The sequence below is a fragment of the Eucyclogobius newberryi genome, unplaced genomic scaffold, assembly GCF_026437365.1.
Source record: "Eucyclogobius newberryi isolate DKJ021-1_F unplaced genomic scaffold, fEucNew1.0.hap1 SCAF_6, whole genome shotgun sequence".
NCBI lineage: Eukaryota > Metazoa > Chordata > Actinopteri > Gobiiformes > Gobiidae > Eucyclogobius > Eucyclogobius newberryi.
In genome coordinates this window covers 13,507,847-13,530,742 of record NW_027316278.1, presented here as the reverse complement: position 1 = coordinate 13,530,742, position 22,896 = coordinate 13,507,847, and the positions used below count along the sequence as shown (strand labels likewise).

The 22,896-nt window shown below is 43.0% G+C and overlaps 1 protein-coding gene across 10 annotated transcripts in view; it reads left to right on the top strand.

Moving 5' to 3' along the window:
* The window catches only part of fbrsl1 (fibrosin-like 1), a 305,613-nt gene extending 284,484 nt beyond the window's left edge, over nucleotides 1–21,129 (top strand). For 6 of the 10 annotated variants that reach the window (XM_072433233.1, XM_072433231.1, XM_072433232.1 and 3 more), the window contains 13 exons: nucleotides 6,494–6,932; nucleotides 8,329–8,588; nucleotides 9,499–9,707; nucleotides 12,595–12,645; nucleotides 12,780–12,875; nucleotides 14,194–14,265; nucleotides 14,785–14,814; nucleotides 15,064–15,135; nucleotides 15,645–15,777; nucleotides 16,344–16,427; nucleotides 17,283–17,366; nucleotides 18,149–18,401; nucleotides 18,743–21,129. In XM_072433233.1, the coding sequence (XP_072289334.1) occupies nucleotides 6,494–6,932; nucleotides 8,329–8,588; nucleotides 9,499–9,707; nucleotides 12,595–12,645; nucleotides 12,780–12,875; nucleotides 14,194–14,265; nucleotides 14,785–14,814; nucleotides 15,064–15,135; nucleotides 15,645–15,777; nucleotides 16,344–16,427; nucleotides 17,283–17,366; nucleotides 18,149–18,401; nucleotides 18,743–20,024 (3,065 nt within the window). In that variant the 3' untranslated portion in view covers nucleotides 20,025–21,129. Of the gene's footprint in view, nucleotides 1–6,493; nucleotides 6,933–8,328; nucleotides 8,589–9,223; nucleotides 9,385–9,498; nucleotides 9,708–12,594; nucleotides 12,646–12,779; nucleotides 12,876–14,193; nucleotides 14,266–14,784; nucleotides 14,815–15,063; nucleotides 15,136–15,644; nucleotides 15,778–16,343; nucleotides 16,428–17,282; nucleotides 17,367–18,148; nucleotides 18,402–18,742 lie in introns of all 10 variants that reach the window. The other 4 variants (XM_072433230.1, XM_072433234.1, XM_072433238.1 and 1 more) reach the window with 4 other exon arrangements.
* Nucleotides 21,130–22,896: the final 1,767 nt, after the last annotated feature.

The following is a 22,896-nucleotide window of genomic DNA, read 5'->3' as shown; positions in this document are numbered from 1 at the left end:
ACATGTATTGCTCACTTACCTAATGCTTTCCTATTATCCTAAATATTCACCACAATGAGTCTAAAAGTGCTTTTCTCAACTCTCTGTGGCCGGAGCGAGTTTTGCGGTATCTCTGATTAGCACAACTAAAATAATCATAAGTTCCAGCCCTAGTTTTGATTATAAGTCGTCAGTCTTAAATGTACCTTCACTACTATGTGAACCTAGTGTCTTGATGCTAATAGCTGTGCTCCGCTTGTCTTTAAAAACAGTCTCCCCAAGAACACATTTTGCCAGTTTCTAGCGCCCCCTTCGTTTAAATTCTTTCAAGTTTTCAAAAACACCTGACAAACTATCTCCATCCACCAACGTCTTTACGCACAGGCCCACTATATTTACATATCTGTCTCTTTGTCTCCCTTTTTTTTTTATCATTCCCTGTCCGTTTATACCATAGCAATTCTATGTCGGGAAGGTACCGCACTGTTTGCCTAGTAAATGAGCCTAAAGCTTCTCTCAGCCTTCAACCCCCTCTTTTGCATAGGCTCGTGTGTAATCTGAATAGACTATTTTGCATACAGCTTCGATTTTGCTGGCTGCTCTATACACTGGCGTTGATGTCAGGATTGGCCAGGTAATTTTATGTAACATGGTTATTTGCATCCGAGGCATTCGTTTACTGAGCGGTTTGCTCTGGAGCTGAAGGTTCTCTTGGGCCTCCGTCTTATTTGGATCAGGTTGTCGGGCCATTTACAGGTTGGCAGGTGTGTGTTTACACTAAAAAGGTTTCTTACAGTTGCTTCAAAGGGAAAATCGTACTGAAATGTTGGTGTTTCTACAGTGGGATGTGCATATTTAGTCATTGGAATTGTAGACTTTCAAGACATTGACAGACATTTTCAAAACCTTGCCATACCATGTTCTGTTCCACTTTATAATAACTAGACCTTAACTTTAATAAAGCATGACTTAAATTATAATCTACAAATAGTTTTTCAAGAATGATTCCGGCTTAGTAACTACTTAATTTAAGTGTAGGTTTTGTTAAACTAATCCTGAATCATTCTTAATAAACGATTAGTTCATTATGAATTAAGTCTTGATTCTTGCTTTTTTAAGGCTTTTACACGTATTTATAAAGTTATTATTAAAAGTTATTATAAAGTGTTCAAGTTAAAATGGGTTCATTGTATTTCAACACATTTAGCGTTGTACGGACTGCAATTTTATTTTGGTGTTGACTTCTAGGAGGTCTACATAGGGTCATAAGTGTAGTTCAGTGTGGCTTAGGGTTAGACATTGATTTTCCATGTTTGTTTACTATATTTGTGCAGCTTTCTGGATGGCAACTTACTTTTTTAAGATTAGAAGTTGTTAGATACACATCACTGCGTTTCAAATTGAATAACATTTTGCTGTAACATTTATGGATGTATTGTAAGTTGATCCTGGCCTGTCCCCGCGGCGGCACAAAGGCCACAATGAAGCGTATCGGCGCTGGCTCTCCAGATGTTGCACTGGGACAAACCGTGTCAGAAGTGAAGGATATCGGAGTATAGGGACAGCTGCGCAGCGACACCAAGCTCACCCCTTAATTCCCCTCTGGGCGCATCAGTCATCGCCTACAAATCCCCCCGGTCTGGTGTCCGTCTGCCTCCCTCGTGCCGCCTCCCTTGCCCCGTTCCCTCCCGCCGCATCACCACAAACTCTGGCACGTGTGTCGGGTGCACGGTTCAATTCCCCAGAGCGCCCCGGTGCATTGGGGCAACTATAAAAAGATCAATACTGGGCTGGGATGTCATCTGGTGGGCCGACTTGCAACACCTCCCCCGGGACTAGGCTCGTTCCCCTCGGTGCACTAACCCCGGCTAGCAGGAGGGGTACAGGGCTGCCCTCCAACCTGCCCAATTCACCCGCACCATCTGCTCAGGTCTGCGGTCTTCTGGACAGAGCCGTTTTGTTCAGACACTCGTGTAGCATTTGTTTCACATGGCTGCCTGTGGCTTGCTCGCTCGTCGACTATTTCTTCCTCCTTTTTGCTCCGTGTGATTGTAGGCAAAATGCGTTCCGTGTCCCGAGGAAAAAAACAAAACACAAGAGCAAAAACAATGCCAAATCTTGACAGTTTGTTGAATCGCTTGATACTCCGTCTGACAGTTGTGTGGTTGTGCGGTGAGGGGGTCGTGTTGTGTGGAAAAACAAAAGGATTTCGCTGTATATAGCCTGTAGGTGATGTGTCGGAGAGGCATTTCTGTCATGGTGCTATCACTGTGTTTTAGGTTTCAAGATGGCTGCAGCTGAATGCACAAATAGAATAGGGATAAGAATACAAATTGACCATTGTTACTACTTACTTATTATTTAAGTTGTCGATGGAGAGCTTGATTATACGTTGAAGATCGTTATGTAACAGGATGATGATTCTGTAATAGACTGCAATGCCCTTCATATGACCCTGTTTTACATCTAGTCAGAATAAGGATATTAGCTTTTCATGCTAGATACATTATGTCATTTGCATAGTAGACAGATTAGGTGCTCTTGTGTAGGGCAGAGCGATGTTGACAAAAATGATAAACTCGATATTTTTTTGAGGAGCCCAATAACGATAGTCAGATGATATGTCAGTCCAACAGAAATGTGTTAATTATCAGACAAATGTTAGTCAAATGATCACAAAAGTGCAGAATTATCACCTTAACCCCTGAGTTTAAAAAAAGAACATATATTTTGTAAGCAGTTCATTTTGTAGCATTTTTCACCATAAACAATATACCGGTACTCGATATTAAAATTCACATATCTTCAAAATAACCTTCACGATATTATCAGCAGTTTGATATATTGTCCACCTCTACGTTTACGTCGTATGATATAATGAATATATTCAAAGGCCAAATTCTTTTTACAAAAAACAATACATATTTATAACAAAGTACTTCAGTACGTTGTGCATTAAACTTTAGTTGCGACTAGACTATGCTACGTTTTTAGACAATAGACAGACATTTTCCACACTAAACAATAGTACTTTCTTTATGTTTCCATGTGATCTTTATAGTAGTTCTGACTTCAGTGTAGGATGGCATTGCATAAATGATTAGATATAAATATTATTTCAATATGTTCACTCAAATTCTGCGGCGCTCTATCAGCAGCACATATTCAGAACATATTACTAAATCGGATAACGGTGTTCTCTGTATTTGAATCCATTAAATCCGGTCAAAATGAAGACATTATCATTTTGTGCCTACGTTCCACCGTTGCCTTCTTGGTTTCCTGTGCTCTGTCTGAATGCGTGCGCGTGGCTCGGAGTGTCTAGGGCTCGCTTCTTCGTTTTTTAATGAGAGACTTTTTGGTTTGAGCTGAAACCTCCCTCCCTGCCTCCATTAGGGGCCATTAGAATCATCATTAAGATAAGCCAGGCCGCTCACTGTTGGCCCTGGCAGCGTCACTATTTGCAGATCCCCCCTCTCTATTTCCTTATAGTTTTCGTGAGGAGAGACTCAGTTTTTTCTCTCTCTCTCTCCATTGTGTCTGGAAAAACGAGTTGCCATGGTAACATCACCCACCGGCGACATTTCGACTGTGGATATTTGCTTCTTGCTCTGTGTTTGGGCTGTCTGCGATGCCTGTCCGTCTTCTGTGTCTATCCATCTATTGCCCTTAGTCCTTTCCCATTTTTTTTTCACTTGTGCTTTTGCCCGAAACAAGAGCCTGACAGTTTAATCCAATCCCCAGACCACTACGAATGTGCCGGTCTAGTATATACAGCGTGGACCCTGGAATTCATTTGAAAATCGTGACACCTTAGCCAGCCCGTTTCGCCCATAAAGAGCAAGAAGTAAGGGAGAGAGGGAGGGTTTCTGCAAATAAAAAATCTAAAGACTCTGCCTTAGCTTTTTATTGCACTATTTATGGGTGTTAGGATCCTTGAAAGATTATGCAGGCTGTTAATAGTGACTGGATATTCCATTAGTGGATCTCATGTCGACGTCTAGGAGGTTTGACAGCAGCCTCAGGCACTTGACGTTTTTGTGGTCTTTAAGAGTAGAGTTTTTTTTAATTGAGGTACAAGTAAGGGAGAACTTGTGATTGAAGTACTGCACAAGTCTTGGCTGTAGATTAGTGTTAGCCCGGAGAGATGCTTCATTTCCTTTTGGGGCTCTTTGTCAACCTCTTTTTAGTGCGAGTTAAATGCTGTGGGAAAAAAAGCCCACTGCATTTCGCATGGTCCCCTCCCAGTCTCTGACAACAATATCAGGCTTATAGCTGCACTTCACTCTGCTTTATGAGCGCGCAGACCATTGAGCACAATGTGTACGTTTGGTAAGGTGTCAAGTTATCCAAAAAAATATGGAATGGAAGTCTCACAGAAATTGTGTTGCAATAGCGCTTTCCACAGTTACTAAAAATACATCAGTCAAGTCACACCCCTCTTCTGAAAAACAAACATGGTTTTCATGTGCCAAGGATGTGTTATTTAACCGTCATAAAATCATTTTCAAATATGTTCTTGACACAGTGAGAAAGCCAAAGGTAAAGACTGAAAAAGCACAGCACTGACAGTGGGCGGATTTCCAACGTGTAGACAAGTGCTGCACCGGTGTCCTCCGTTTTGTCCTTCAATTTCTAATCATCCGTAACATTTTTGAGATTTATTTTTGAGATTTTCACAGATCAATTCTGGCTTTAAAATGGGTTCAAATTTAGAATATGTGCCTTTTAAACATTCACATGCCGGTGCAGGAACCAAATCTGTCCAAACAGACAAAGATGTCCGGGGTTCTGTGACTTGTGGACTGTGATTGGCTGAATGAAAGAAAAACTAGCAGAAATATGGGGAAATAAGTTTTAAACTTGTTGAAACGCCGGGTATCTTTGGCCACCTGGACACTCTAAAGTGCGCTATTACATTTGATTTTCTTCTGTGTAATTCCTCAAGGGGGCACTGGTGAGTCTATTCTAACATACTGGGCCTATCCCACTTAAGACTTGGTTGGCTGCTTGGCTGACAATGAGAATAGTTTGTTCATTAGACAAAAAGTTTTTACCAAGGATCAGCCACCATTTTTGCCTTTTACATTTTACCATTCAAAACTGCATTTTTCTATGCCCCATTTTGCTTTCATTTTGATTGTCGTTCATAGCTCACCAAATAGTTTTGCAACATCATTAAAATTCATCAGTCGTTTCTTTGTTCGAGAAAGGTGTCAAGATGGCGCGTTTTATGCAACTTCCATTTTCCCCGCTACAACAGCATATAATTACTGTCATTAAATAGCAACAGACTAAGTGTGAAGTCGTTCTGCGCAATAGTGATCATAAAAGCTTTTTTTCTTGCTGAAAGAGCTCCTGATGAATAGTAAAGACAAAGTAGCCCGAGTATAGCATTTTTGTATACTGTTTTTTTTTTTCCAAATCTCACAAAAGATCAGGGAAACGAGGCATAGAAAGGAGAGGGCACGATAAGGTGTCACGATGTACTTCACAGCACAATTGAAACATAATTATTTCATGCCAGATTGTGTGCTCAGCAAAGCCCCGAATAAGGCCCGACATTTAACTTTAATTAGCTGTGATTTATTCATACTGACTGGATCGCAGGAAGAAATTGGATCATCTGATTATAGTCAAGCGTGAAAATGACCTGATTAAACACTCAATGCGACCTATAGGGAGGAAACAAGCGCACACATGGGCAGGACTCTCCGGCTACGTCACTGACTAGGAACGAGGAAGCTGGAACTTTCCTCATTCATTATCTTTCTATTGTCCGTGGAAGGAGAGTAAATCATTTCATTAGACTTTACTGTGCAACTTATTGGTTTGTTCGAGGTTGACTATGGAATGTGCTTATGCTTGTGAGACACTTCAAATTTGTAAATGCATTGCTGTTCTTTCTGCTCCTTTTCATTCACATTCTTTTGTTCTTTAACTACGGGACATTGATGACGTCTTTTAGATGTTATGAATGAAATAAGTCAATTAAAAAGAAATTCAGGGACAAATGACAAATTTGCCATTAGATTTGCTCATCAGCGAGTAAACACTTAAGATGAATTGTACTAAACAGACTTTTGTTTTTAGCCACAATTGCAGGATATTGTGTATTGCACTGCTACATAAGAATGCATTAATTTGCTTTGTGAGAAGAGTTCATATGTGTGACAATAAACAAATTTACAACTGACACAATAACCTGAAAGGTGGATTATTTCAAGGAACAAAATTAAACGTACAATAATATTAAAAACATGAGCTGCAACAAATACATTGCAGAACACTGTACAACTAGTTTTATAATGACTCATAGAAGTTACTTGGCTCGAATCTTTAGTAGACAAAGACCAAAGAAAAAGTGCACGCCAGAAACATTGACCCCAAAAATAACAGTTCCATTAATAATTCTATTGAGCGACAACTCGATATAGTGATTAAATATTGTGACAAGCCTTATTTTCGGACATGAACTGTTTAACCATCGACTCTCTCTGCTTTGTTTCCCCAGGTGTGCCAACGAATGATAATTCCGAGTCCAAGAGTTGTACTTCAGCGAGAGTTTCCGGGCTCCACCGCGGTCAGGAGCACAACAGCAGCATTGAGGTGCCCTTCGCGCCTCCCGTGCCCAGCCCCACCCCGGCATCGGCCCCCACCGGCTCGCCCGCCCCGGCTGCAGCGGCGGCACCCCTCGGGCCGCCCAGGTCCCGACTGTCCTCACCCCCTCCACTCAGCACCGTCAAGAAGGAGCAGTCACAGCCCCCTCTGCCTCTGCTCCCTTCCACCCCTCCCCTGCTGAGGGCGCCACCTCACCTCCTGTCCCACCATCAAGCCCACCACCCACACGTGCACCAGGACCCTCGAGTTCTGCCACCGCCTCCGCACCACTCCCGCCCCATCATCAGCCACCACCACCACCCACTGTCGTACAGCAGCCTCCACGATTATAGGTAAGCATTACACTTAACTTCTGAATAGATTAGGGTGTTCAAAAGTATTGAAAATCAGATACTCATCTACATGAAAAGTAGTATTGAAACTAGATACTCATTTGAGAATGTATCAATACTGAGAAAACTCACATAAACAGGACAAAATGTGACATTTCCTGAACAGTTTAACAATGATCTAAAAGAAGAAACGTAAATAAAGTATGATTTATATTTTGTTTTATGTCAGTCTATTGTCTTAAAAAGAGCATTTTTTGTTATGATTGTGGGATTAAAATCAATAGTTAGTATCAAGCCAATTCTTTAGTATCGCGAATCGAGTTTGAGTATTGTGACAACACTAATATAGATATAGTATGAACTATGAACCAGGCAAAAATGTGAATATCTAGGAGTCAGAACACAATTCATGTAAACGTGTAATATCTTTATTAGTGTGTCAGGGTACTGACATTTCTATATTAAGGAATTGCCTCAATACTCAAGACCAATTTCGATGCAATTCAATTTTCAGAGCAAAATAATAGCACTTTTTTTTTACAATGTAGCTTACTAGTAATTGTTCAAGAAAGGTCACATTTCATCCTGTCTGTGATTTGTTTTAGTATCGATACTCGGTCAAATGAGTATCTAGTCTCAATACTTGCTTTATCAGTATCAGTTGGTGTCTGATTCTCTATACTTTTTACCACCTTGATCTAAATGTATAGTGCCTTTAAGAGGTGATCTGTTTCTTCTGAAAGTTTACGCTTTATTGAAATAGGTTAAATCCACCTGTCACTCACTTAATCATCAGTTGAGTGAGTAATCAGTTCTGTAATAAAATAAAATAACAGCAACATAAGTTATAAAAGGACTAAAAACAAGGATTAGAACAAACCAGTGTTGCAGGATGTTCCACCAGCAGCACTTTAACTGAGACAACATTAATGCTAAATTGAATTGAACTTTCTCTAAACTAATTACATCCTAGTCTTGGCAATGTGACACACATATTTATCTATGTATTGAAATGTGTCCTCATTAAAACTGTGTAATCTATATTAATACAGTAATGACTCTTCTTTCACTGGATGTTGATTTGAGCTGCACAAACATTCAATAAGCAGCTGTCAGATTTACTGTTTTTCATCTAGACTCGCTGGTACATATCACGCCAGCTCTGCTCATTTCACCTCATATTGTGCCCTGTAAGGTTTATTGGAAAATCTTTCTTACGCTGTCAAAGTAAATTGTTGGCCTCAGTGCACCAAGTGAACATGCAGCAAAGTCATAAAGATGTCTGTGGAGTATATGAAGCGGATAGGACATTTTTACAATTTACTATAAATGTAAAAAAATCTTTTAATGTTCTTTGGCTCTAAATAATATCTTCTGTTCTCTCTCCTCTCATCAGTCACAGCAGCAGTCCTGTGGGTCTACCTAAACACCACCTCCCCCCCTCGCCCCATCACCACCTGAGCGGGCTCCCCTCCTCAGTGCCCTCTCTGCCTCTGTCCATAGCAAACCTCTCTACCTCGCACTATTCCTCCTTACGGAGCCCCGTCCATCGCCATCCGGCCATGTTTGCAAGCCCAGCAGCACTGCCACCCCCACCGACCTTACCAACCAACAGTTTAGTAGTGCCCGGGCACCCCGCTGGCACGCCTTACCCAGGTAACACCAACTCCTTAGGTTTCATTCAAAAATACATTGTTTTTCTGTAGGTCTATTATGACATAGAAAGTTATAATTTAATCTTAAATTCAACCTTGGATTACATTTCATTAGTTGAATAGTAAATATAGTATAGATTGTTTTCAATAAATGTGTTATATGATGCTGAACATAAATCAGGTAAGTGCATTTCCATTAGTTCTCTTATCTTGCTTTTCTATTGTATATATTGTATATGTCCTCCACACATGATCCATTTGGGACGTAAACATAATCAATATTTACTACACATATTTAGGACAGGGACCACAGCCTCACTCTAGTCCTGTCGCTGCATGCTGATGTCTAGTGGGTCTTTTTATGACATGAACACTGCATGTTATTGTCACAAGCTGATATCATAGTAGGAGGACGATTGGACAGTCATCACAACTGGAGACATCTTCAGCAGCACTTCAGTGATGTGGCCTCTACTTCCAGAATGATTTGTATCCAGTCATTTGACTTCCAAAAACATAGTCTTCTAAATGCTGCTACAAAGCGAATACTGTCTCCAGCACTGATGGGCGTCCCCGTCTAAGAGGGTGTGTGTGTGTTTTCTGCTGGGATGACTCTTGGTTCTCTCTTGTCTTTAGATACCAGCCTGTTGATATCATTCAACCAACCAATCATGTATTGCCAGCCTCATTCGGGGATTCTGATTGGCACATTGTCACAGGCAACTCTCTTACCTCCACCAATGAGTCCCCACGTAGAAAACCCTCACAGCATGAGCTGGAGAAACAGAGATTGCCAGGTGACTATTTTCTCTTTCTACTTCTTGTGAACTGACTGGGCGCCGTCCCTTTTTTCTTGTTCCCCCTCCGTCCCTTCCCCCCTTTTTTGGTTTCCTCGCTCTCCTTTCTTACAGAGCATGACCTCCTGAGGCAGGAGCTGAACAACCGCTTCCTGGTTCAGAGTTCGGAGCGAGGCCGGGGGCCTGTGTCGCTCCTGAGGGCAGAGTTTCACCAACATCAGCACATGCACCAGCACCAACACACCCACCAGCACACCTTCACGCCCTTCCCCAGTCTGCCCCCGGCCACCGCACCCCCCATGGTGCGTACCCAGGCCAGAAATGTGAGGATAAGTAACAGTTCACATCCCAGTTTTCTCTTGAACCAGTCCCACCTTTCTTTTATCCACCAGTTCAGTCCCTAATTGTAGCAACCCCCTCTTCAAAATAATAATAATAATCAATCAATTGACTTTGATTTGTTGTGCCAGTGCCACTGTCCTCGCTTTGAAGCTGGAACATTCTGAAACAAAGCAAAAGTACAATACAGCGGAGGCCACTACTTTGGAAAAAAAAACACTCACTTCTTTCATGCAATAATTGTGATACTTCTAACAAAAACATAAGTATGCATCACTGACACAGAGGCCAACATCTGACTCATTCCCCCCAAATAAGAGAGCATTTCCTAATCTAATTTAAAGTTTTCATTTAGCCTTTAACTTCAGCTTCAGATCAAAATAAAGGCTGGCCTCCAGGCAGCACTTTTAAATTGGACACATATGCACATGTTTATAATAGCTTTAAATGTTCAGCTTGTTTCCAGACAGGAACAAAGGGACTCAGATTTGAGTTTGTGTTTTCAAATGAGTCCAACTCTTCCTGTGAGTCACATTGGTTCATTGTGGATAGAGACGCGGATGACATCACGGCTAAACTGTTGTGATCATTTGTCTAATTGCTTCCGTGCTTTGACGGGGGCTGTAGGTCAGACTTTTAGATTAGGGGAAAGTTATAACTATTCATCAGTTCAAACGCCCGGTGATCGCTGACAGTGGATTCAGACGGGGCCCTCATTTGTAGCTTTTGGCATCAGTCTAATAGATCTAATCCATCTTGTGATGACCTGTGATTAAGGGCCCTCTTCATGATTATTCTCTTCCTGTACAGTGTGAATCAAAGTCAAAGTATGTTCACTGTTCAGCCAGGTCCAACACACGCGCAGCTCTCTGCCTCACTGTTCCTCACATGTGAGAGATTACATACCATACACAGCCCTCTTTGAAGATGAAAGGAGCTATTTCCCTCATCTCACTAATGCAGTATTTACGTTGTATGTAGCCTTCTCACACTGGGATTTGCTGCTAATGTCTTCTGCCATGTTTTTAATCGAAACTGTATTGTGGTTGTTGTTTTTGCTGTTAACTTGTGCCTTTTCCCTTTTGTGAAAAAAAAAAACTGTCTTTCTTCTGTGTTATTTGCTTGGAAAGGCTTGGAATTATAATGTTGTGGTTGTTTTTACTGTTTATCATAAAAGGAAAACCAAGTACAGCCCTGTTATGAGTGTATTTATCACTATCTCTACGGTGTTTTCCCTTCTGCCTGCTCTGTAAACGCACCATGTCATTTAAACTATGTAACAGCCCTTGGCTAATGGCTGTAATTAATGAAATTATGAAGCCTCTATTTGTTTATTGTTCAATGCCCTCAAGCAGCTGGCTTGCCAAATGGCAACACTGAGCAACTCTCTTCATCCGCCCCCTCGCCCCAGCTTTGTCGTCGGACAGGGAATAGTCTTAATTGTTATAAGATGAAATATTAAGCTTTAATTAGTCAAAGCTGTTTACTATAAAACTCTGACAGGCGTTATAAATTACATGTGCCGGCTTTATTCCTTACTTTTTACAAGGCTATAAAGCGGCCAGAATCCCTCTCCGAGTGTCAAACATTAAACAGGCCGTGCCTTCAGATATTCAGAGGAGCCGTTTAATGAGTTCGGAAGCAGGCTCGACGGGGTCCTCTCAATTGGCCGTCTGTCTTTGATTTGGGCCTATTATCGCCCACAAACAGGGCCGCCAACGCCATCGTGGCCACTGCTGCCATTTTGAGAGCACATGTGAAAGGCTGTGCTTTACCCGAGGGCTCCTGACCCACAGCCTGTATCGCAGCCAACCCTCAGCTCGCCCCCTCCACCGCCCATGTGGCGACACCACACAGAAAAACACTGATTCATACCCGCTCATTTCCCTGTTTTATGTAAACCCAAAATGTACGAGCCTGCCAAGAGCGCTTTGTGAAAACACTCGCAAAAAGTACCTGCAAATGGGTTGTGTATTTGCAGAAAAGGAATAACTTACTGTCACTTGTAATTAGCCTGTTTTTAAAATAGAGAGGCGGCACTGGCTTTTGAACAGAACTCTCTATTCATCCATCTTCAGGTCAACATACGCAGTTCTCTCCTCTGTCTCCGCTCCTTCTCAGCTTTCCCACTCAATTCCCATGTGCACCGGACAAACTCAAAAGCACTTTTTCATGGATCATAAGTTAAATTATATGGCAAATAACAATTTCATAATTTGTCTGGCCGGCACAAGCTTTGAATCACAAATGTTTCCTGGCGTGATTTCATCGTTCCCGACTTGCTTTAGTTTTATACAAAGTTGTCCTGAATTAGTTGCTAACCATCGCTTGATCCAGTTTCATTCATTAGACTCACACAAGGGGCTCTATATAATCTTTCCATGAATTTGAGCACAAGGAATTGGTCTGTTAAGCGTGAAAAGCTGAAACCCAAAACAAGCAATGCGTCTCCTCGGCCTCTCCATCTCATCCATAACATTTGGTCTTGTTATTGCAGTCCAAAGCAATTAGACTCAGATTTCGGCACATTTTCCAGTGAATAGACACAACTGCTCTGATTTAAAGGGATTGATTTTGAAACTGCTTCCACACCCAATCTCAGTATGCTCAATTGCAAAGTCATGGAGGTTGTCTTCATGTGGGCAGCTCGCTCAAGTGCCCGTATTGTTAGTGATTTTGAAGTCTATCAGAGCGTGCAGTGGAAATAAACCCATGACCGGTGCAAGCCAGCTGCTTCACTCCGGGGCTCGGCGCTCTTCGTGAATTTGAGCTCATGTACATCATGTGTCCCGTTGAATCTGAAAATAGTGTATTTGTGGGGGGAACATTTTTGGAGTTTTTTGTTCATTTGTCTCCTCTTATCTCTTTCAGTTCGACAAGTACACTCCCAAGCTGGACAATCCCTTCATCAGACATTCAAATGTAAGTTTCTCTTGCTTTGTTTATTCCATATGTCAAATTAAATATGTGTATTTGGATGTTGCCTGGAAACATTGCTGTGGTGTCTGTACCTGCATTTGTTTGATTGATGTCTCCCTGGGTGTTTCTCTCCTCAGTTCTTCCCCTCCTACCCCCCCACTATGCCAGGCATGCCCCCGCTGCTCCCGCACTCAGGACCCTTCAGCTCGCTGCAGGGAGCCTTCCAGCCCAAGGTCAGCCCAGCAGCCTTCACCTCTGCGCAGCCTCAACATGTAGCCGCATGACACTGTCTCACAGATGCTTGTTAAACAAATGCAAATCTTTGAACAATTGTGTGTCTAAACAAAGACATCTGGAGCCAATGTTGAAAAATTGCCCTGATGTATGCATTTCATCGGTTTACTCATCCACTGTATGAGATAAATGGCAGCAATAAGGGCTAATCTGCATGTAAGTTGTCAAATCAGATGATTAATACGCCATATGGTCGGAGCTGCAGGCGTCTGTATTCAAGCTAGTTATCCATAAACACTGTGGCACAGGGTTTGAGAAAGGAGCATGTGCTTCGCTGGTGGTGCACTGGGTAAGGCGTTGCACATGTGTGGTTGTTACTTTGTCTCTTTCCTCCCTCTCCCCTCTCCCCATTTCACGCTGCAACCGTCCTGTCAAGTTCAAGCCAGAAAAAAATTAAATTAAACAAAAGATAGAAGCATACCGCGTTTGTTGTGGAATATAATTAATATATAATGTAACTTCTAATGGAGCCACCTGCTTGTCTCTGTAGATGTTATTGCTTTACCTGGAATATAGGACAAATTTCCTTAGGGGGGCAATAAAGGCTAATCTAACCTTATTAGCAGGACTTTGTGCTCATCAATAATGTGCATTAAAACTATAATACACTTTATTTAATTTTCTTAAGAGTATACAGATAATGGACAGACACAGAGCAAACCTGCATAGATTTGATCCAGTGAAATGAGTAGTTCGGAAGGTGCAAGTCCTGTCTGGCAGGAGCCCAGGGGCTGTGACCCGGTGTAAGCCACCAATCAAAGCTGCCCTAAATCCCCTGGCCTTTCTCCCGCCGGGGTTAGTCATGGTGCGGCCCTTTTTTGTTGTTTAAGGTACCTCCAGATGGCGGAAAGAAAACATGGATATATTTAAAGCTCCTGTTAAGTATTCAGGGAGAGGGCAGGGCGTGGGACGTGCCTGTTTGTTTGTGGTACTGCTGACCTGTGTTGGCCCTGTAGCACAATCTTCCTCCTCTTGATGCAGGGCAGATTATTGCGGCTGATCCAGGCACTTGTGCTCCAAAGACTTAAAGAGGAGATCAGAGAGATCACAGATGTGCCAGTGTGCTAAAGCCGAGCGCTACCAACATCGTTGTATTTTCATCTCCTGACGTCAGCGATACGAAAGGATTTATTGAACGATAGTGCTTAGCAAGGGTATAAGGTTACTGGGATGGGGTTTCAGATTTACACATTCAAAGAAAAAACTACTCTGAGTGTTTCTGTACAGTTAGATTTCATATAAATCTTCTTTTTGCAGGCATCTAACTCCATTGACGTAGGCAACCGTCCAGGAGCAGTACCTCACACATTACTACAGAAAGACCCAAGGGTAAGACGGGGGCCAGTCACACAGCGCTGTATTTGATGGTTGATTGAGTCAACCATCTCTGTAACACAAAGCCTTGTAGCCTAAAGAATTTAAGCTAATAGGTAAAACTATAGCTATTAATAAGTTGTGTCTGCATCTTGTACTGAAGAGGAATTGAACAAATGTAACTCAAAATACTTTTGACCAGTTTCAAACATTTCACACCAAGTACCAGCTAAGAAAAGATTTGTCACCATCGGATCTAAACTGGGTCTAAACAGAATTACAGGCCTATATTAGAGCAACATTGCAAGTTCTAAATAAGAACTAAGTTAATTCTAGATGAAGCGAACACTAACTGAAGAGCATGAGTACCGCTACAAGGATCTCCTGTTCCACCAGCGATATACAAAACACAGTGGTATACAGATTCTTCAGACTGTAGGCAATATATAGTTTTGTTTGTTGGGTCAGGAAAAAATACACCACAAATAGTTTTGCTAGATTCTTTTGCGATAACAACTGTTTATGTGTTCACAGATAACAGATCCGTTCAGGACATCAGTGCGGGTAAGTCACCTGATGATCTCTCACATCTTTCCACATATTTCATTACCTGGTAATAAAATATCAAAAGATCAGTACAAAAAAGGTCAAAAAATTTCTCAGAAAGTCAGGTTTACATCTATTTTTATTCATCTTATTGCCCACTTTGAAAAACCATTCCTATTTTTAGTCCTGCCAAGCAATTTAAATGCCATCATTTAACCCGTATTTTTAAAAGCAGCTGACCTCAGTCTCTTGCTAATTTTTTTGTAGAAACCTGGCAAGTGGTGTGCAGTGCATGTCCAGATCGCATGGCAGATCTATCACCACCAACAGAAAATGAAGGTGAGTGAAATGGTTGAGGGAAAAAATATTTATGTTATTGTTAGACTAAAATAGAATATAACAAAATGTAAGCTTTGACATAAGATGTGAATTGAGGGTACAATTAGAAGCCAACAAAATAATTTTTCGTTTATTTATTTATTTTCTTTAAATCGTGCTTAACTTCCTAGACTATGACTAAAAGCATGCATGTGTAACATTCATTATAAAAAAGTCAAGATGAGAACGTATGTCTTGTCCTAAAAAGCAGCAAATGCTGTCAAGTCCTTATTGGACCATGAACCCTTGTTACAGAGGATTAGTTTTCCCTAATCAGCTTACTCATAGTTGTTATTAAACACTGGCAAGAATTGGAGACATAGGGCTTTTGTTTATGTATCTGTCTTCCTCTGATCTCTCACCCAGTGAAGCCCAGCATAAATCCCTCTCACTCTATTGTCGGAAATGTTTGTTGCTGTTGCCTGCCAACCTAACATCCCGCCGTGCCCTTCTCTGCCTCTTCTCTGCAGCAAATGCAGCTGGACCCTCACAAACTCGACATGAACGGGAAGCTGGACTTGTTCAGTCGACCACCAGCCCCTGGAGTTTTCCCGGGGTTTCCCTACCCTCATGATCTTGCACGGCCGATGTTCTCCTCCACTGGTCAGTCAAATAAAATACAGCACATTATTTCTACCCCTCATACTACAGCCTGAAAGCCTGGCAAAGCAATTTTGTCTTTATGCAAATGAATATTTAAAACTGCCACTCCTGTAATGAAATGCTGTATCTTTTTTCTCTCCTCTCATGTAACGTTCTCTTAATTATAGTGCTTTTGTAGCAAATGTTTTGCCAGTAAAGGGTGTCAGATCTGTGTATGAATATGGATGACTAGCGTTTAGGTAATTGACTGATTTGCCCTGCGTTGGAGGGCAACAGAGAGGCGAACAGCCTTTGACTAGTAATTATGCAGTGGTGTGTCAGAGACACTCCTATAATTGCTTCATTCATTAACAATTCATAGAATATTGCCTATGCTTTTCTGCTCTGGTGGGAAGGACCGGCACTTTTAGGAAGTGACCTCAATATGACGCTTTCATTTTGTAGATGTAGACTAAGTTGAGTTTTCACAGTTTTAAAATATGTTATACAATATTATAATATTCATTCATATTTTTTTATAATAATACATAATTAAAATTAATAATAGACATTTTTCTTGCTTTTAGGACCAGGTCATCCAGCTGCACAGCCCTATGGCCACGCACCCCATCCCAGTGGCTTCCTGCCTCCTAGCCATTTGGCAGGTAAGTGTAAGTAACTCCACTTTCACTACTATTTTATACAGCTATTTCCATCTCTTTTTATCTTTCTCCCTCTCACCCTCTCCCTCCTACCTCACAACCCCTTTTTAAACAAAACGGCTCAATTTGGAGTCTAGTTATTTCTGACCGTGACCTCAAGTTCATTTCAGGTTTAATAGATGCCTCTTCAGGCCTTCTGTTCAGTCCAAGTTCACTTTTTTGGAGCGACAGACTTCTTATAAGAGTACAGTCTGACACACACAGTCCATTGATAATGGACAATATTTGTCTATATGTCCGATTTAAAAGTGGGGGTAATAACATGAAGCCAATGATACATACGTGAATCATTGTTATTTTTTGATTTTATTGAATTAAGAGGTTTTGAAGCCTTGATCATTTCTAACACTCAAATGCCCAAACATTTTCCTGTCCAAAGTACTTCTTAGAATATCACATGGTGTCTGCCTCAGATCAGGTTTCACTTTCAGCCTTGTTAAATTGACTAATCAGCACGCCTCGCAAATTTTCTGCAATAATGTCACGTCACTAACCTGACAAAACGAGCAGAAAAGTACAAGTTGTCATCCCTGTTGTTAAACCAGCCATATTCCCATAATGTTAAATCAAGCTGCACAGTGTCCCAGGCAGGGTTCACAGACTCAACTCCCGCTAGTGGCAGTAAATCCTGAAACCTCGAGGCCTGGCTACGGCGGGATTACCAGGCTGAGCGTTAGGGCAGCAGTGGAGGAAAGCCACACACAGCTCGCTTGTAAGAGAAAAGCCGAGTGGAACGGGCTGGGACTTGGTGAGCACCAGGAGCCGGCCCCCCGCTTTTGCTAATCCCTGTTTGGCATTTTGCAGATCCTTTCAGTCGCTCCAGTTCCTTTGGCGGCCTCGGCAACCTTTCAAGCAGTGCCTTCGGAGGATTAGGCAACCCCTCGCTTGGTAAGCGCTGGCCCCCTCTCATCCTTCGATCCAGCCCTTGTGGCCAGTAACAAAACAGAGTGGGACAGAGACAGACCACAGGGACAGGCAGGAGAGTTGAAAAAAATAAAATCAAGACACTTAACTGCAGTTTTTCTGTCAAAGCTGTCATAGCTGAGGGAGGCCCAACAAGTAAACCACACCACAGTAAACCTCCTGCCTCTACTCCATCTCCCAGCCATGTCCCCAGCAGCCTGGCTTTAATCTGGCACTGCTACTGCCAACACGCACTCCCGGGTCCACCATTTGGTGGCAATTCATCTATTAATTACTTGACAAGCCCCTTCTGCAGCACCATGGAGGGCTTTCCCCTTCCCCCCTGCATCCTTCCTCCCTACCTTCCACTCTTTTTCTCTTCACCCCTATTCTTGTGTGCCAATTCAGTCAGTCTGTTGTGAGAATGAAAAGTGATTGGAATAGACATGCCGTGGAATTTTAAGGTCCCTCTTGGCTTTTCACAGCCCCACTCCAGAGGGCAAGAGAGTCTCCCCCTGTTCATCCGGTGTATAAAAAAGGGACGGAACAGCTCCCAAGTCTAAAAGCAAATGAGTAGGGTTTTTTTTCCAGTCGGTGGGGGAGCCATTAACCTCTTACTCTTTCAAACAGCTTCAGTGAGAAATCCTCCACAGACAAAGACTAAAGCAGCTTTTGTTGTTGAATCTTTCGGATCTTATATGTCTTCAAGAGGGTTTTGTGCCCAATTAACTTACAGTGGCTCCCACGCCTGTCCCTTACCTCTCCAGGGTCCAACAGTGTTTTTGGCAGTAAAGAGGGGCCCATGGGTCTGTCCCCATTCGGCAGCCCTCACCATGACACCTGGAACAGACTCCGACGCACACCGCCATCCTTCCCCACACCGCCACAGTGGCCCAAATCTGCAGAGGTCGAGAGGAGCAGCTCAGCCAACAGCCACGAGCGAGAACGGGAGAGAGAGCGGGAACGGGAGCGAGAGAAACGAGACTCTTCCATCGGGAAAGATGAGAAGGACAAAGACAGGTGAGTCTTAATGCAGATGGATGGTTCCCTTAAATAGTGCACTGGTTGTATTTGTAATATAAGTTATATTTTGATAACTGAGAAAAGTAAGATTACATTTTACTATCTCCAGCTGGAAAAAATAATCAAGGGCACAGTAAAAATGATAAGAGCCATGCATACATTCATTAATTTATGATTGCTACACGGCATAAAGGAAAAGCTTTGCACGTATTTGCATGTTCATGGCGAGTATTGCACAGAAATGGCTATTATCTGGAATTGTAATATCTTTAAATTTTACGGAAAATTTGTATACTTCCTATAGCTACTAGAAAAAACTGTTGATTTGTTTATTGTAGGGATTCCGTGGATCGGAACCGTCACTCAAGCCGCTCCTCTCCTGCCTCTGGACCGGTCAGCTACCAGATCAGCAATCTGATTCGCTCCAACAGCCAGAACTCCACTGACTCAGGACGACACCACAGTGGCAGTGTGGACCGCATCAGAGATGGAGACAAGGATCATCTGGAGCGCCACAGAGAGGTCAACATGCCAGATGTGAAGGTGAAGGAGAGCCGCTCGCCGAGTAAAGAAGTCCTGGAGAAGAGGTCCTCAGAAGACTGCATCAAACCTGTTCAGCGCTCCCCATCTCCTTACTCCAAAGCAGTGATCAATGAGCAAAGCCTGAAAATGACAGGACCTCCGCCCACTCTGAAGGACGACAGGAAGGAGCCTGCAGAGCTGCTTCATAAGGTGAAAAATGACATGAAGATAAAAGAGGAGAGAAAGGAGGAGCAGGAGGTCATGGTGGTGAGCTCTGAACCCGCCTCACAGACACTGTCTCAAACTCTCTCTTCTGCTGTGTCCCAGCCCGGAAACCCTCATCACCATCACCCACCTCTCTCCCAGCAGCACCCACTGCCATCACCGCGGGGCAGTGACCTCCATGCACCTGGACTTCATGGTGTTCCTATGGGTCACTCACTGCCCCTCTCTATGAGCGCTGTACCTCAGATGGGCAGTCTGAATGTCTTGGACAGGGCTCGTATGGCCCCCTTCATGGGGGTGAGCCCTCTGGCAGGAAGAGAGCGCCTGCCCCATCCATCCTTCCCCTGGGACCCTCTGAGAGAGGCTTATCGCAGCCTGGACCTGCAGCGCCGCATGGACTTCCAGCTCCGGGCTGAGGGACACCGCTTTCCCAGTGTGTACGAACAGGAGCGGGCATACCGCGAGCGAGAGGCCCATGACTACTCCCACCACGAGCATCTGCTGGAGGTACGACGGGAGCATGAGCGCCTGAGACAACATGCTGAGGAGCGAGAACGCCTCCACCTGAGGGAGGAGCTGGATAGGGCCCGTTTGCATCAGCTGCACCAGTCCCCCATGGAGGGACACCTGGCCCACATGCCCCCCTTTATGCCTCCTCTGGGGGGCATGCCTTACCCCAGACTCAGCCCTTCCACTGGACACAATGGGCCACTGAACAGGACACCCCCAACTGCTGCGCTCAGTGCGCCCCCACCCCTGGTGCCAGCTGCTAATGCTCGACCGGCATCACCCAGAAGGACTACCCCCCTCACCACCCAAGACCCCAGGGACTACTCCCCATCTCGCAACCCCAAAGAAGTAGAAGCCCGGTAGCTTCTGTCTTACTGTAGGACTTTGACCCCAGTCTCAAAAAGTGCACTGCTCCTCACCTGAGAAGAGCATAGGTCCCTAAGGGAAAGGGTATGATTGTACAAAGGAAATGTGCAACAGGCTGCACATGCCATGACCTTATTTTGAGCGGACTTAAGGGTGAATCATGTCGGTGAAGAACACACAAGTGTATGACTATAGCCGACTTAAATAATTGATAATTATTAATATATTAATCCTGGACCTTTTTCTGCATTGTGCAAGAAGAGGGGTCTCAATTCAGTTTGTACATTTCTTATCCTTGCTACATGTATAGATATCATTTCTATGAATTTGATGTATTTTGTGCATTCGTTACATCTTTTACAATATATTTATCTCAGTTGATTGTGAGACATATCCATTATGACCCACACTAAAGACTGGATTTCAGTTTGACCCTAATTTAACCTCATGGTACCAGGATATCCTCAATGACAATGTACATTGTTACATTACCAACCTGTTTTGTTCATTCGTTTGCCTTTGAGATATGCAGATAAATATATTATGAGGTCTTTGTTCAGTCTCTGTAAAGAAAACTGATGTAAATATCTTGTTGATATTTCTTTGCTGCAAAATGACCATGTAAATGATAGGCTTTTTAACCATTTCTAGAAAAAACAAAATGAAGTGAAACTTGGGGAAACTCATCACTTTGAAACTAAGGCTAAGTTTTTGCCTGATGAATGGGTTGAACTGAGGGTGTTGTAAGAGGGCCAAGAAGGATCAACTGCAATCTATGCAAAGGAGCACACAGCACCCTAAAGGAAACTCGGACTGGAAGGAGGGGATTCTCACAAAGTTTAGGGAAACCTGGATTAACAAGTGTTTGTATTGTCCAATGAAATGGAAATCTTAAAAGACTTCCATGTCACAAACTGGACCAGCCCTGGACAGATGCGAGAGACACTTTTTAGGGGCAACAAAGGACTTTTTCTGTCAACCGTGTGGTGTTGTGCAGTTGTTTTTCTTAGACTCTTGTATACAAAACAAGTAGAGTTTTAGGCGTGCAAAAATAAACATTCATGGTTTAAAATGTACGGAATAAAGTTTGGACCTAATGTCATGTAATTTTCTACTTGTCTTTTTTAATTTGACTGCAGCGATGAGTGTGTTTGTAAGACTGATCCACTGAGCTGAATAGTGATAGTTGTGCCGATAGTGCTGTGCTCAGCTTCCAACATTTAGAGCATTTGCTCACCTTGAATAAACCGTTTAATTTGAAATCATAAAGGCAACTGACTTCGCTTGGAGAGTAGCCTAAGCATCAGATCATTTTGCCATAATCTGTCATACATGGGCTGCAGAGCTCTTCAGAGAGAATCAATGAGATTGGACCAAGGCAATACAGGGAGGGACTAATAGAACATTGATTTTGTATGAAAGCAGGTTTTGAGTGTTTGTGTTGCAGGTAACCGGTATTGACTGGCAGCCCAGCGGCATATTGACCTGCGGTCTGGACTCATTAAGAGGAGCAATGCCTGGGAGGCAGGCTATCGGATAGACGAGAAGAGGCCCACCCCTCTCTCCTCACACCACTCATCTCTGTTCTAATGAGGCCGGAAGGCGCTCAGGAGTGGGCTGCATCGAGAGCCCTGGGGCGCACCGTCCCACTATCGACAGGACCTGAGCTGAGCTGTGCCTGTCCACAGACAGCTAATTCATCCTGATAATGCCCTGACTACTCATCTCTCTGCTGTGCGCTGCGAGACCCACCAATCCAATCACATGATATCAGGCCAAAGTGACAGCGTGGATCAAACTGTGGCCAGGTCATTAGGGGATGTTACTGAAAATCAATAACGCTCCCGTGTCGAACACACTTAAGCTGTTTTTTCCACAGGAGCCTGAAAAGACTGGCAGAATAGAGCTGGTGTATTGGGAAGACTTAAATCACTATCACTTTTGATTTAGGTTCCAAGTAATTGAGACATCTTCCTCAAATGGCTTGCATCGTCCTGTGGTCAGTGCCACTTTAATGCTGTGTGCTTTTAGTCCAAATCATCTAGTCAACAACAGGTACTTAACCCATGTACTTGTTACTGCATAGTGATTTTTCTTGCGGTATTATTTACCAAGGAAGCGTTTGTGGGTGAAAGACATACACCTTACCTTCTCCGCCTCAATCTCTGTGGCCTGTGCTCTATCCATTTTACGGCTGAGTGTGAACGGCCCTCCGGAGATGAAAAGCTCCATCAATTTCACTCATCGTCTGGCAAGGTCAATTTATTTCAGCACACAGTCCATCATCAGATGGGAATCAATTGACACATTGCCTAGCATATCCAACCCAAGGTGGGTTATTACAGCCGCTGCAATTGTCAGCTCTTTCCCACAGCCATTCTTCACTTGTCTTGGTGGTTTTATTCCTTTCTTATTTTTAACCAGGATTGTGCAAGCTTTTCTATATCTATACATGTTTGTCATTTTAACATTTATTTTGACAGGGCTTTACAAAGGAGTGCCTCACTAGTCAAATGACTGTAATCCTAGATTGTATGTTTACACACATTTCTCTGCTCTGTATTGGGATATGGTGTTATCTGAGGTAAGATATTGTTTTATTGTTCCAATAATCCCCTTCATTTATCTGTGTGAAACCTCAGCACTGAGCATTTGGGATTTAGAATTTTCATGGTTTCAAATACATCCAAAAACACTTGGCACCACACTCACCTCAGATTCAACAAACAGTGGAGCCGGCCTGAGGGCTTTCATGGAGCTCAATGGCAGCCCATAACACTGTGCCAAGCTAATAAGATCGGCACCAAATGAACGATGCCGTCCAAGCTCCCTTTCTCTCAGCCCTCCCCTCCGATAAAACATGTATGAA